The sequence below is a fragment of the Herpailurus yagouaroundi genome, unplaced genomic scaffold (assembly GCF_014898765.1).
Source record: "Herpailurus yagouaroundi ecotype Mexico unplaced genomic scaffold, PumYag 213, whole genome shotgun sequence".
Lineage (NCBI taxonomy): Eukaryota > Metazoa > Chordata > Mammalia > Carnivora > Felidae > Herpailurus > Herpailurus yagouaroundi.
In genome coordinates this window covers 14,607,183-14,619,264 of record NW_024412444.1, presented here as the reverse complement: position 1 = coordinate 14,619,264, position 12,082 = coordinate 14,607,183, and the positions used below count along the sequence as shown (strand labels likewise).

Sequence of the window (12,082 nt, the reverse complement as noted above, 5' to 3'; positions counted from 1 at the left end):
GGGATGAGAACGACACTGGCTTCTAACAAACTGGTCTAGTATGCTCTCCAGGCTGTGATGGTTCAGTTGGCATCATGGTAGAGTCTCTGTAATAAAGAATCACATTAAAGCAAAGTTATATGTCCTACAGTCAATTCCATCAAGTAATGCACTAAGGATTTTTGGAAAGAGAAACCTAATTCTTTAAAAGGAGAGAGAGGAGGACAAGAGAAGAGGATATAAAAGAACCCTAAGCAATTCAGTTATACTAATGACCCTTGTATTATTATAGCAATATTACTTACAAATAAAAGCCAAAGAGGAAAAACAAGCTGTGTTTGCTCAATGTACTCTCTGTTCCCTGCCTTGTTTTTCTGCTCTAAAGTATAGCACTGTGTTGACGTAGGGATGTAACTGCTATGAATATTGATGGCAGCAAAAGCCTTTTTTCTCTGTCTGGCCTAGTAAATAAAGCAGAAGGGATAAAAAGGGAAGAGGAATTGTAAAACCAGCGTGCTGTTTTTAGCTTATCTTGTTCGCGTAGAATGCTAAGTCTTGAAAACATATTGACAATCTACATTTGGTGGTCAGGGTCTAATTTGAGTACGGTGAATTGGGATTTTCAGGGATTTTTGCTTCTGGTTCAAGTAACAGAATTGCTTTCTCCTTTTAGCTCTCATAGCTGTCACTGCCCCCATTGAAGCCTTCCGGGATCTCTCCTCCCTAGCCAGGAGCAAAGTTGGTCCTGGTGTGAGGCTCACAGGGAATATGGAGAGTAAAGAAGGGAGTTGCTGGAGGTTTGGAGGCTCACGTGTGTCTGGAGGGCACGACTGTGTGGAAGGAGAAGGGTCCTGGTCAAGGAGGGTTCTGGCGGTCTGGTGAAGGGTATTGGGTACGTGGGATGAGCTAGGCTGAGGATGGGACCAGTTGAGAGTTCTGGGGGCAGCATGGGTATGGAGGTTGGGGTGAGTGAGGTTCTATACATTGAAAACACACTGACTCTGACTAACTCCCATCACAAAAGAGTTTATTAGACCTCTCTGATGGTGTTCAAGGATAAAAGGGAGCTCTGAAGGACAGGTTAAGGACAACAGAGACCCGGGAGGGAAGAACTGATGAACTGGCTTTTTGCAAGACCAGTGGGAAGTCAGGAATGAGTGTGAAGGCTGGAGTCCAGCAGTGGTTGGACGGTGGCTCTGGTGGTAAAGAGGGAGGATGTGGGGCGAAACGTGGGGAAGGTCAGGCCAGGTGACAGAAGGGTAGCACTTTGGTAGCAGGGCGGCTTAGCCCACCTAGTAGTGGTCACATACAGCAAAGCAAAGTCCTGGTGAAGGAGGAATGAACTAGTTAGTCCCTTGGCCTTGTCAGAGTGCTCAAGATGTACAACTGCTCTTTCAGTTACCTGTCTTGGGACATTCTCAGTGTTTATGTTTGAAGCCTTCCCTTCCCCACCAGACTAAACCTTTAGGGGACCGTGGTGGAGCCATTTTTCTAATCCTGGCTCCTGGTATGGGGTCTGTTATGTAGAATAGGTGCTCACTGAGTGTTTCCTGAGCCAAATTTATTTGACCTCTTGCACTGGGCATCTTAATAAGTGAATTCCATGACTTCCATTTTCCTAAGGTATTGCTTACTTTCCTCAGGTCCCACAGGGTAGAATTAATATTTGTGGAGGACTTTATGGCCCACGTGGAAGAGTTTTAATTGCTGATGGTTTTTCATTGAGTTATTAAGTAGCCTCTTGCCAGGGAATGCCTCTTATAAAATTAATTGCACACATCCCAGTGGGTTGGTATTTCTATTAAAGCTGAAGCTGCATAAAGAAAACCTTTATAAAAGAGGAAAGGAGTCAACATTTTTAGACCTGCTGATGGATGTGTTCTCTGGACTCACAGAGTTGCATGAATTGGAATGGGAAGGATTCTAAGAGTCACCTAGCCTGAGGGCTGAATCTCAGAGATCTGGGCAGCCAGATGGGAATGGCTGCCGGGGCTGGTAGGAGGGAAGGACACAGAGGCTGAACCCAGGCTCCCTGGGATGGTGTATGGCGACCACTTGGCAGTGTCAGCTGAGAGAGGCCACATGCCAGTATGCAGGCAGGGGATTTGCCATCCTGAATATGCTCCCCTTCTGTGCTGGTGAGGAAGCTTAGGTCCAGAGGAGAGGAGGCACTTGCCAAGGTCACCTTGCTGCTCTGAGACAAAGAGGACCCTGGATTAGAAATCAGGTGTAAACCCAAGAGGAAGAGAGAGGGTCAAAGCAGATGCACCTTCCTTTCGTCCAAAGGACATTCTGTTCAAAGCCACTGTTGAGATCTTTGTTGTACCCTTGTGCTTTTCTGGGCCTAATTTGGCAATCTCAGGAGGATAACATGCTGCATTTTGCAAATGTGTGCAAATAACAAACATGCCCGTTATGTCCTAGGCAGACTCATTGCACAAGCATCAGGGCAGGTGGCAAAATGCAGTCATGCAGCCTGGAATGAAAAGTGTTTTACACTTAGCTGCTTATGAGAAATTCAGTGTTAGAATTAAAACGCTTTCCTGGCACAGGTGCTGTGTTAATGGTGCCATTTCTCATAATAAAACTTTGCTTGGAGAAAATGCTTATATCTCAGAGATATTGAATCTAATTCCTGTCTCTTTTTTTCTTCTCTCCACGCCCCCCCCCCACCTTTTTGTTTCTCTTTACAGGAAAAAGTAGAATATGCCTTCCTGATTATTTTTACAGTCGAGACATTTTTGAAGATTATAGCATATGGATTATTGCTACATCCTAATGCTTATGTTAGGAATGGATGGAATTTACTGGATTTTGTTATAGTAATAGTAGGGTAAGTCCCTTTTATTTTGGGGAAATGTTTGGAAGATGGGAGGCATGGAGCAATGAAAAACACAGTCTTTTGAGGGAACATGGTTGCTCTTCTCTGCCAGCAATTGTGGCCGGAACCTGCCGGGAGTGTTTTGGAGTGATGCTGGTGATGGGTGATGCTGCTATCTGCCTCTGGGAAGAGACCAGTTTGAATCCCCTCATTGTTTTTACTTCCCTTCCAGTAATGTATTAAAGAAGGAAGTTGAAGCTCTTGATTTAAGAGGGTTTCATTTTACAAGGCCTTGGGTCTTCACAAACAGGCCAGCCGTGCTAGTGGTTAGACTCAAATGAGTAGAACTCTTATACTTAGCACTCTGTTAGTTTAAAAAAAAACACAAAACACTAAAACAGTAATAAATCCTTCATAGAAGTGAGATACTCTGCTATTTAACATCCCTTGAGCAAAGCTATTAATTTTTTTTTTTTTTTTTTTGCTGACTTGTGGGAAAAACTTTGGCATGCTACCATCCATTTGAAATAACAAAACAAGTGTCTGAATAATATCAGGTATCTGGCATGAAATGAAATAAGCTGGAAAATGCAGAGAAAGTAGGCATTATTCTGAAATCCTGTCACAGGAAGAGACACACCAACAGTTTTAGTTAAAGGAGGGTATTAAAAAACAGTGGCCTGTGTTGTGTTTTTCTGATCCTTCCACACCTGGAAATTTTGCCAGCAAGAGGAAAAACTGAATCTGTGTCAGAGGAGTGCTAGGCCTTTGGACCAAATACCCAGATAGGAAAAGAAGATCTATCCCTTCATAGAGTCTTCATTATCTAGCAGTAAAGTGGGTTGCTCCTAAAATTATATTTGGTCCTACAGAGAGATCGTTAAATGACCTCTCTGTTTTCATCTCCATAACTTTGTTCAACTGCCTTTTGAAATTGAGCAAAGTAATTTTTCTTATGGGTTGTTTTTTTAAATCATGAATACTTTGGCTTTTCATGGGAGACAGCTGGATGTTAGGAGAGTGGGATAAATTTTAAGCCTGCTCTTTCAAACCTAGGAAGTTCAAATGGGATCCAAAATGGTGGCCCAGTGGGATAATTAGACTTAAGGGAAAAAAAAAGTCAGCTTTTGCAAAAACCACCACAGTACATGGTGCCTACAGTATTACCACAAAGGTAGTGCAGCTAAAGTGAACAAGTAGTAGGTATGTCCGTACCTTCCTGTATTTGGTGAACTCTAATAAGGAATGGCAAGCAGGAGCCTTGCAAGTCTCTTGGTTCTGGAACAATCTCACTGTGCCTCTTCTGACCCAGGACTTTCTGTTCAGCTACAGGATGGAGATGCTTAGCTCCGTTTCTTTTATCCTTACCCTACAGTTTCCTCAGCTTTCTACCTGGAGATATTTTTCAGACTATAGAAGAGCACAAAGACATGGAACTGAACAGAGGATGGTGGTCTCATTGCATTGAGGAGACAGAGACAAGAATCCAGTAAGGCCAGTGGGGCTGAAATTTGACAGGTGTAGCATGGGAGGAGAAGGGAAAGGGCTTTTCAGGGAAAGAGCTCCATAAATATGCTTTGGAGTCCTCTTGAGCTTTGCCTGAAGTGTAATCTACACTTACAGGGAGTGAGAATCCATGAGGCCAGTCAAATAATGCTATTAGGGAGAAAAAGAAAAGCTGGAGACTATAAGCTGAATAATAACTAGAGCTCACACAGGTCTGGGAGATGTTCAAGTTATGACCAGCAAGAATGGAAGGACCTCAATAGACACCCTGGACTGTCATTAGAGAGCCCAGAATGGCCATTAGTAGCAGGGGTTGGGAAAATATGGCCAACAGGACAAATTCAGCCTGCCACAAATTTTTGTAAATAAAGTTTTATTGTAACATAGTCACACATGTTTGTTTACACAGTTGAATTGAGTAGTTTAGGTCCACAAAGCCTGAACTATTTACTCTCTGGCCCCTTACAGAACAGTTTTGCCAACCCCTGCTATAGAGTAATGGTCACCTGAATTCCTTTCTAATAATGGTTGAGAAGAAGCCTGAAAAGGGGCCAACTGAGGTGCAAAACAAACTGCCTGTGAAAACAAAACTCAAAACTCTTTAAAAGAAGATGACAAAATATAGATACTTAGCTATTGTCCAGCATTCAGTCAAATATTATAGCCGTATTAAGATATATGACCCATAAGGAGGAAATTCCATCTGTACAAACAGACCTAGAAATGACAAAGATGGTGGAATTAATAGAGAATTGCTTTACAAGACTTTAAAAATAGCTATTATTAATATGTATATGGACCTAAAGGAATACATGGCCACAATGCAAAATGATGGGACAATATTAGAAAGAACCACATGGGACTTTGAGAGCTGAAAATTTCCCCTGGATTGGCTTAATAGCAAATTAGATACAATAGAAGAAAAACATCAAGGAGCTTGAAGACCTAGCAATAACACAAAGAATGTTGACAGAGAAAAACTGAACATGCCCTGGATGACCTGTGGGGCAATATCATGTGGTCTAACATATGTATATTTGGGGTCTCAAAGGAGAGGAGATAGAGGAGAGACAGAAAAAATTTTTAAATGACTCCAAATTTTCTAAATGTGATGAAAAACATAAACTCACAAATTCAAGAAGCTCAACAAAGCTCGAGCAAAGTAAACATGAAGAAAGCTACATCAAAGTATGTCATAATCATAATGAAATTGCTCAAAACCAAGGATAAAGAGAAAATCTGAAAAAGTAATCAGAGAAAAAGACATCCCTAGACTTCTCATCAGCACCATACAAGCTGGAAGACAATAGAGAGAGATCTTTAAAGTGCTAGGGAAAATGTCAACCTAGAATTCTTATTCAGTAAAGATATCTTTCCAAATTGAAGTAAAAACAGACTTTTTCAGACAAACCAAAGCTGAGAACTCACCACCAATAAGCCCTCATGTCAACAATTACTAAAGGAATTTCTTCACACTGAAGGAAAATGAAACCAGGTAGAAATTATGGATCTATTAAAAAGAAATGAAGAATGCCAGAAAGGGTAAATTCATGGGTAAATAAAAAAAATTTTTTTTCTCATTTTAAAATCTCTTTAAAAGTACTTGATTATTTACGGCACAAGTAGTAACAATGTATTCAGGAGTTTGCAGCTTCTATAAAAGTAAAATATGTAACAACAATAGCACAAAGGACAGAAAGAAGGAAAAAGCCATGTACATTTGAAAAGAGCTTATACAGTTGGTGGTAAATATGATAAAATATTATCTGAACGTATTAAGTTCAAGATGTATATTGTAAATCCTAGAGCACAGGCTGGCAAAATTTAGCCTGTAAGCCAAATATGGTTTATTGCCTTTTTTATTTTTCACATTGGCAAAGTATTTTCCTGTGTGCTTTGGAAGATTGTTTTATTGGAAGATAGTCAGACTCCCTCATATCTATTTGGCTATTTGGTGTTAGGATGGCAAAGTTGAATAGTTGTGACAGGGACCCTGTGGCCTGAAAATCTTAAAATAGTTGCTATTTGACACTCTACAGATTTTTGCTGACACTTGCCCTAGTGCAGCCACTAGAAAAATAAAAATATATAGTTAATAAGCCTGTGTTGGATATTAAATGGAATTTTTAAAAGTTCAATTAATTCAAAAAAGTCAGGTATGAATTAAAGAAGAACAATGGGCAGGGCAAACAGAAAACAAACAGCAAGATAGTAGATTTAAATCCAGCTAAATCCTTATAAGAGTCCAGAGTTTATCAGATTTTATATGTAAAAAACCAGACCCAACTCTATAGTGTCTACAAGAACCCTAACTTATAAAGACACAAATAATTTGAAATTCAAAGGCCAGAAAAATATATGCCATGTGAAAATTAATCAGAATAAAGGTAGAGTGGCAATATTAGTCCAACAAAGTAGACTTGAGAACAAGGAATATTATCCAGGAAAAAGACATTTCATAGTGATGAAAGAATTCTTTCATGAAGATGTAATAACCCTAAGTGTGTGTGTGTGTGTGTGTGTGTGTGTGTGTGTGTGTATGCCTAATAACAAGGCTTCAAAATACACTAAACAAAAACTGAAAAGAACTTAAGGTGGAATGGACAAATCTGTACATTTTAATACTTCTTTCTTGAAGGGTGTTGATAGAACATCTAGACAGAAAATCACTAGGTATATAGGGATATATGAACAGTACCACCAACAAATTTGACTTAATTGGCATTTTTAGAACATACTACTCAAGACCAGAATGCACATTCTTTTCACATGCATATACATGGAACATTGACCAAGAAATATTATGGGCCATAAAATAAGTCTTAGTGAATTTAAGAACAGCAAAATCATACAAAATTATGTGCTCTAAATGAATTTAGCAGTGTTTCTGGGTAGAAGGTTAGTATTTAAAAAGTATTTAAAAACCTATATGCTAGGGGCGCCTGGGTGGCGCAGTCGGTTAAGCGTCCGACTTCAGCCAGGTCACGATCTCGCGGTCCGTGAGTTCGAGCCCCGCGTCAGGCTCTGGGCTGATGGCTCGGAGCCTGGAGCCTGTTTCCGATTCTGTGTCTCCCTCTCTCTCTGCCCCTCCCCCGTTCATGCTCTGTCTCTCTCTGTCCCAAAAATAAATAAACATTGAAAAAAAAATTAAAAAAAAAAAAAAACCTATATGCTAGTCATGAACCAATAGAAAATGAAATTTTAAAGACATTATTTACTATAGCATCAAAAAGCATGAAATATTTAGGGGAAAATAGCACATTGCAAATGACTAAACTTTGCTGAGAGAAATGAAAGAATACCTAAATAAATGGAATGTTGTACGGTGTTCATGGATTGGAAGACTCAATTATTGTTAGGATATCAGTTCTTCTCAAACTTTGCTATAGACTGAATCTAAATCCCAGCAAGATTTCTGTAGACTGACAGATTTATTCTAAAACTGATACAGTAATTAGAGAGGCCCTAAACTAGACAAAGAAATGTTTAAGAACTAAGCTGGAACCTGATCTTTAGGCTTGCTATAAAACTCCGGTAGCCAAGACTGATGTTGGCATAAGAAGTAGATATGAAGATCAATGGAATAGACTAGGGAATCTAGAAATAGACCCATATGTATGTGAGCAATTGATTTTAGACAAAGCTGCCTTGATAATTCAATGAGTTGGATTATAAATTGTAGTTAGTTTTCAACAAATGGCAATGGAACAACTATTTATCCACATGAAAAAAAGAAGAATATTTATTCCTACCTAATAACCTACACAAATATTACCTTAAAATGGATCATAAGCCTATATGTGAAAGTTAAAAATATAGAATGTAAAAATATAAAATATAAAATGTAAAAATATAGATTTTTATGACTTAGGGTGGACAAATTTCTTAGGAACCAAAAAGTACTAGCCAAAAAAGAAATAATTAAAATTTTGGAGCTTATCAAAATTTATAATTTTTCTTGAAAAGATTGTGTGAGGAAAATTAAAAATTAAGCACAGACTGGGAAAAAATATTCACAATACAGATATATGACAAAGGACTTGCATTCAGAATATATAAAGATCTCTTATAACCCATTAGTAGGAAGACAACCCAGTATATAAATGGGCAAAAGATTTGAATAGATCTCCACAAAAGAAGATGTGTAAATGGTCAAAAAGCACCTGAAAAGATGTTCTACATCATTAGAATTAGAGAAGTACAAATTAAAACCACAATGACGCACTACGTACCTACCAGCATTACTAAATATAAAAAGACTGACAATACCAAATGTTAGCCAAGATATGGAGCAACTGGAACTCTCATACACTACTTGTAGAAATGGAAAATGGCGCAGTCACTTTGGAAAATTTTGCCAGTTTCCTCTAATGTTAATCATACACTAACCACACGACCATATTACCAGTATTACTCTTAGGTACTTCCCAAATAAATGAAAACACATGTTCCCAAAGACTTTATTCATAATGGAGAAAAACTGGAAACAAGACAAATATCTCTTAACAGGTGAATGGATACATTCATTGTAGTACATTTATGTACTACATATGTACCCCATTATGTACATTTATGTACTACATTATGTACATTTATGTACTACAATGGAATATCACCGAACAATGAAAAGAAATGAACTGTGGATAAATATAACAACTTGGATAAATCTCAAAAATATGGTGAGCAAAAGAAGTTAAAAGAAGAACATATACTATATGATTTCACTTGTAAAAGGTTCTAGAAAAGGGAAAAGACAACCCAAAGTGATAAGCAGCCAATCAGTGGATATCTAAGTTTGAGCTGAGAGGGAGGTGATTGCACAGAGGCATCAAAGAACTGTTGGGGATGGTGAAATTGTCCTGTATCTTGACTGTGGTGTTTGTATTTGGACCTCTGTGTTTGTCAAGAATCCTCTCACTGTATACTTTAAACAAGTGCATTTTATATATAAATTGATCTGCAATAAAATTAAAAAGTAAAAACTCATCTGGGAAATTAAAGTAGGAATGGACTCATTGGTCTTTCTTAATAAATGCAAAGAACTTTAGAACATCAGATTATTTTTCATCTAAAATATGCACTAAATTGTAGTCAAAGAGCAGAAGAAAAGTTAAAAAAAGAAAACTTACTATGTCTTCATGTGCATCAAATTTCTACTCCCTAAAGTTTCCAACTACAGGATGTATCTCAATCCAGTGGATTTTCCATTCCAAGCCAACTGTGACCTATTGCTTTTGTCAAGATTCCCACTAACAGAGACATTAAGAAAGTAATTGATACTTCTAAAATGTTAACTGTAATGATGTGACCACAAGAGTAGTCAATGGGTCTACCAGAGCTGATAGTGTTCCCTGTATAGAAAAGTTTATTCCACCCACCTAAAGCTTCAGTCAACATATATTTCAAGCATTCAGGCTCATCACTTAAGCTTTGTGAAGAAGGACGTGGGGGCTCATTCTGTTGCTGCTAGGTATCCCCTTGCCTTTTTCTCCTGTGTTGGGATAAACTTAATAACAGTCTAGGATCAAATACTTTGTCTTCATGTCCTGAGCTCTCTAGGCATGCGGTACTTTTTTTGTTGGGGGTGGAGGGCGTAAGTGGTAAAGGGAGTAGAATCACAGAGTATTAGAATGGGAAAGGCAGGGCTCTGGTTCATTTAATTCCAGTTTTTTCATTTTACAGAGGGGGAAACTGAGGCCCAGAGAAGGAGAGGAGCTTTCCTAGTGCCTGCTAACTCTTAGGAATGGAAGCCAGCCCCAACCCCTTATACTCTTGGCTGTCAGGGAAAGGCAGCCAGCTTCCCTCTCTGACTCAGGTTCCTCTGTAATGGGAGAGAGACACCATTCACCTGTTATGAAGGGCATTGCTGAAGAACGAAGGGTAAAAGGACCATGATGTATGTCCTGTAAAACACTGATATTTGAAAGTGATCTTCAGTCACCACCTGCATAAATTACTTTCCTAACCCTTTGGGATGAAAAATTCCTGCGGCTGACACATTTCAGAAGAGTTTGAGGTTTTCTTTCTTCTGTTTTGTTTTTGCAAAGCTATGAACTTGTTTTGGAGGGGAGACTTTTAACTTGAGCCTTGCTGCAAGGGTTTAGAGTAATAAAAAAAAAAACCCTATACTAATGAGAGAAACCAGTTATAAGTTTGGTCTATTTCCCTAGTCATAACTAGGGAGAGCCCATCTGAAGGTTTGAAAAGGTAGAGACTTGATTTATTCCCTCCTAGCGCCACCTCCCTCTCCCCCTGCCTGGATCACTGCTAATTGCCATAGTGTTGTTAAAACAAATGGCTGGTCTTTAAATGCCCCAGAGCGATATGACTGTGCCCAATCAGGACTGTAATCAGACCACCCTGTATTTTATGGACTTAGTGTCTTGGCAATCCAGAGGCATGCCAGTGAGGGCAGAGTTTCTACTTTGGCTGCTAATTAAACTTTAGAAACCTTTTCTCTGTTGTTGGGCCAATCATCCCCACAATCTGATTGGCCAGAGTTGATTCTATTTGAAATGGGCAAATTTATATTTATTCTGAAAAACAAGCAATAATTCCAAAGAATAAATGTTTATTTGAAAGAGCAAAAGTAACTGTCAAGTGAGCAGATTGTCTGAAAATAGCTTTATCCTAAAAACCTTTGGAGAGTAGGAAAAAATGTGTTGTGGCTGCCAGATACAATATTATGCACATTTCAAAAGAGAAGATGACGATATTAATACCTTACCTTGGTTTACTGCTTCTGGCCTTTGCACATCTCCTCAGCATCTGTGATTTACATCATTCCTTGAACATCCCTCCCTGGGAGGGTGGAGGTGGGTGTGGGTGTGTCAGTGGCTGTACCAGAAATGGTATAACACATTGATTAAGATTCAGTAATTTGAAGTCAATATTCACCCATTGATTTACTCATCAGATAAGTTTTGAGTGGCTTCTGTGTTAAGAACCGTTCTAGGCACTAGGCTTGAACAGACTAAATGAGCAAATGAACAACACAGATTAAAAGTCCCTGCCCTCATGGGACCCACATCCTAGTGGGGCTGACACACCTGGATTTCATACAATAGTTCTACCCTAGTAGTGTGACCTTGGGCAAGTTACTTGTTCTCATCAAGTTTGTTTCCTCACTTGTGAAATAAGAATTACTACTGCATAGCACTTTGTGAGGATTGAGATAATGATGTATAAAGTGCTTGCACCTAGTGAATGTGTATAAATGGTAGCCGCCATGTTTGTTTCCTTGTTACTTCTGTTTGGGCAATTCCACTTGTCATCATTGGATCCATGGTGAGCCCCTCTTCTGTGGGGTCTGACTTGGTCAGGGATGCTCTGTTGGCAGGAAAACCGATGACTCAGTCCTTGTTGCCAGTCTTGTTACATGTAGGGGTTGCTTTCGGGATTCATATGCTTGCCTTTGCCTTGCTTCCCCTTTATTTAGGCAGCAGCCCCACAGAATTAGCCCTTGTTCAGAAATAACTACTATTATCATCCTGTTTTGCTTCCCTGGGTGACAGACTCTAACAATTCTTCCTTTCTTCCTTTTTTCAGATTGTTTAGTGTAATTCTGGAACAATTAACCAAAGAAACAGAAGGCGGTAACCACTCCAGTGGCAAGTCAGGAGGCTTCGATGTCAAAGCCCTCCGAGCCTTTCGAGTGTTACGACCACTTCGACTAGTGTCAGGAGTACCCAGTAAGCACGTCTTGTTTCCTAAAGCCAGGCGTTTGTTGACTTGTTTTTCTTCTGGGTGGGGCTCAGGATTCTGGAGCTGAGTGTT

General features: G+C 39.2%; 1 protein-coding gene across 22 annotated transcripts in view; it reads left to right on the top strand.

Moving 5' to 3' along the window:
• Positions 1–12,082, top strand: part of CACNA1D (calcium voltage-gated channel subunit alpha1 D) — a 306,523-nt gene that overhangs the window by 145,250 nt on the left and 149,191 nt on the right. For all 22 annotated transcript variants that reach the window (XR_005784486.1, XR_005784485.1, XM_040454783.1 and 19 more), the window contains exons 4-5: positions 2,673–2,812; positions 11,855–11,997. Coding sequence is in view for 20 of the 22 variants with exons in the window: in XM_040454783.1 (XP_040310717.1) it covers positions 2,673–2,812; positions 11,855–11,997 (283 nt within the window). In the remaining 2 variants the exon portion in view is untranslated. The remainder of the gene's footprint in view (positions 1–2,672; positions 2,813–11,854; positions 11,998–12,082) is intronic.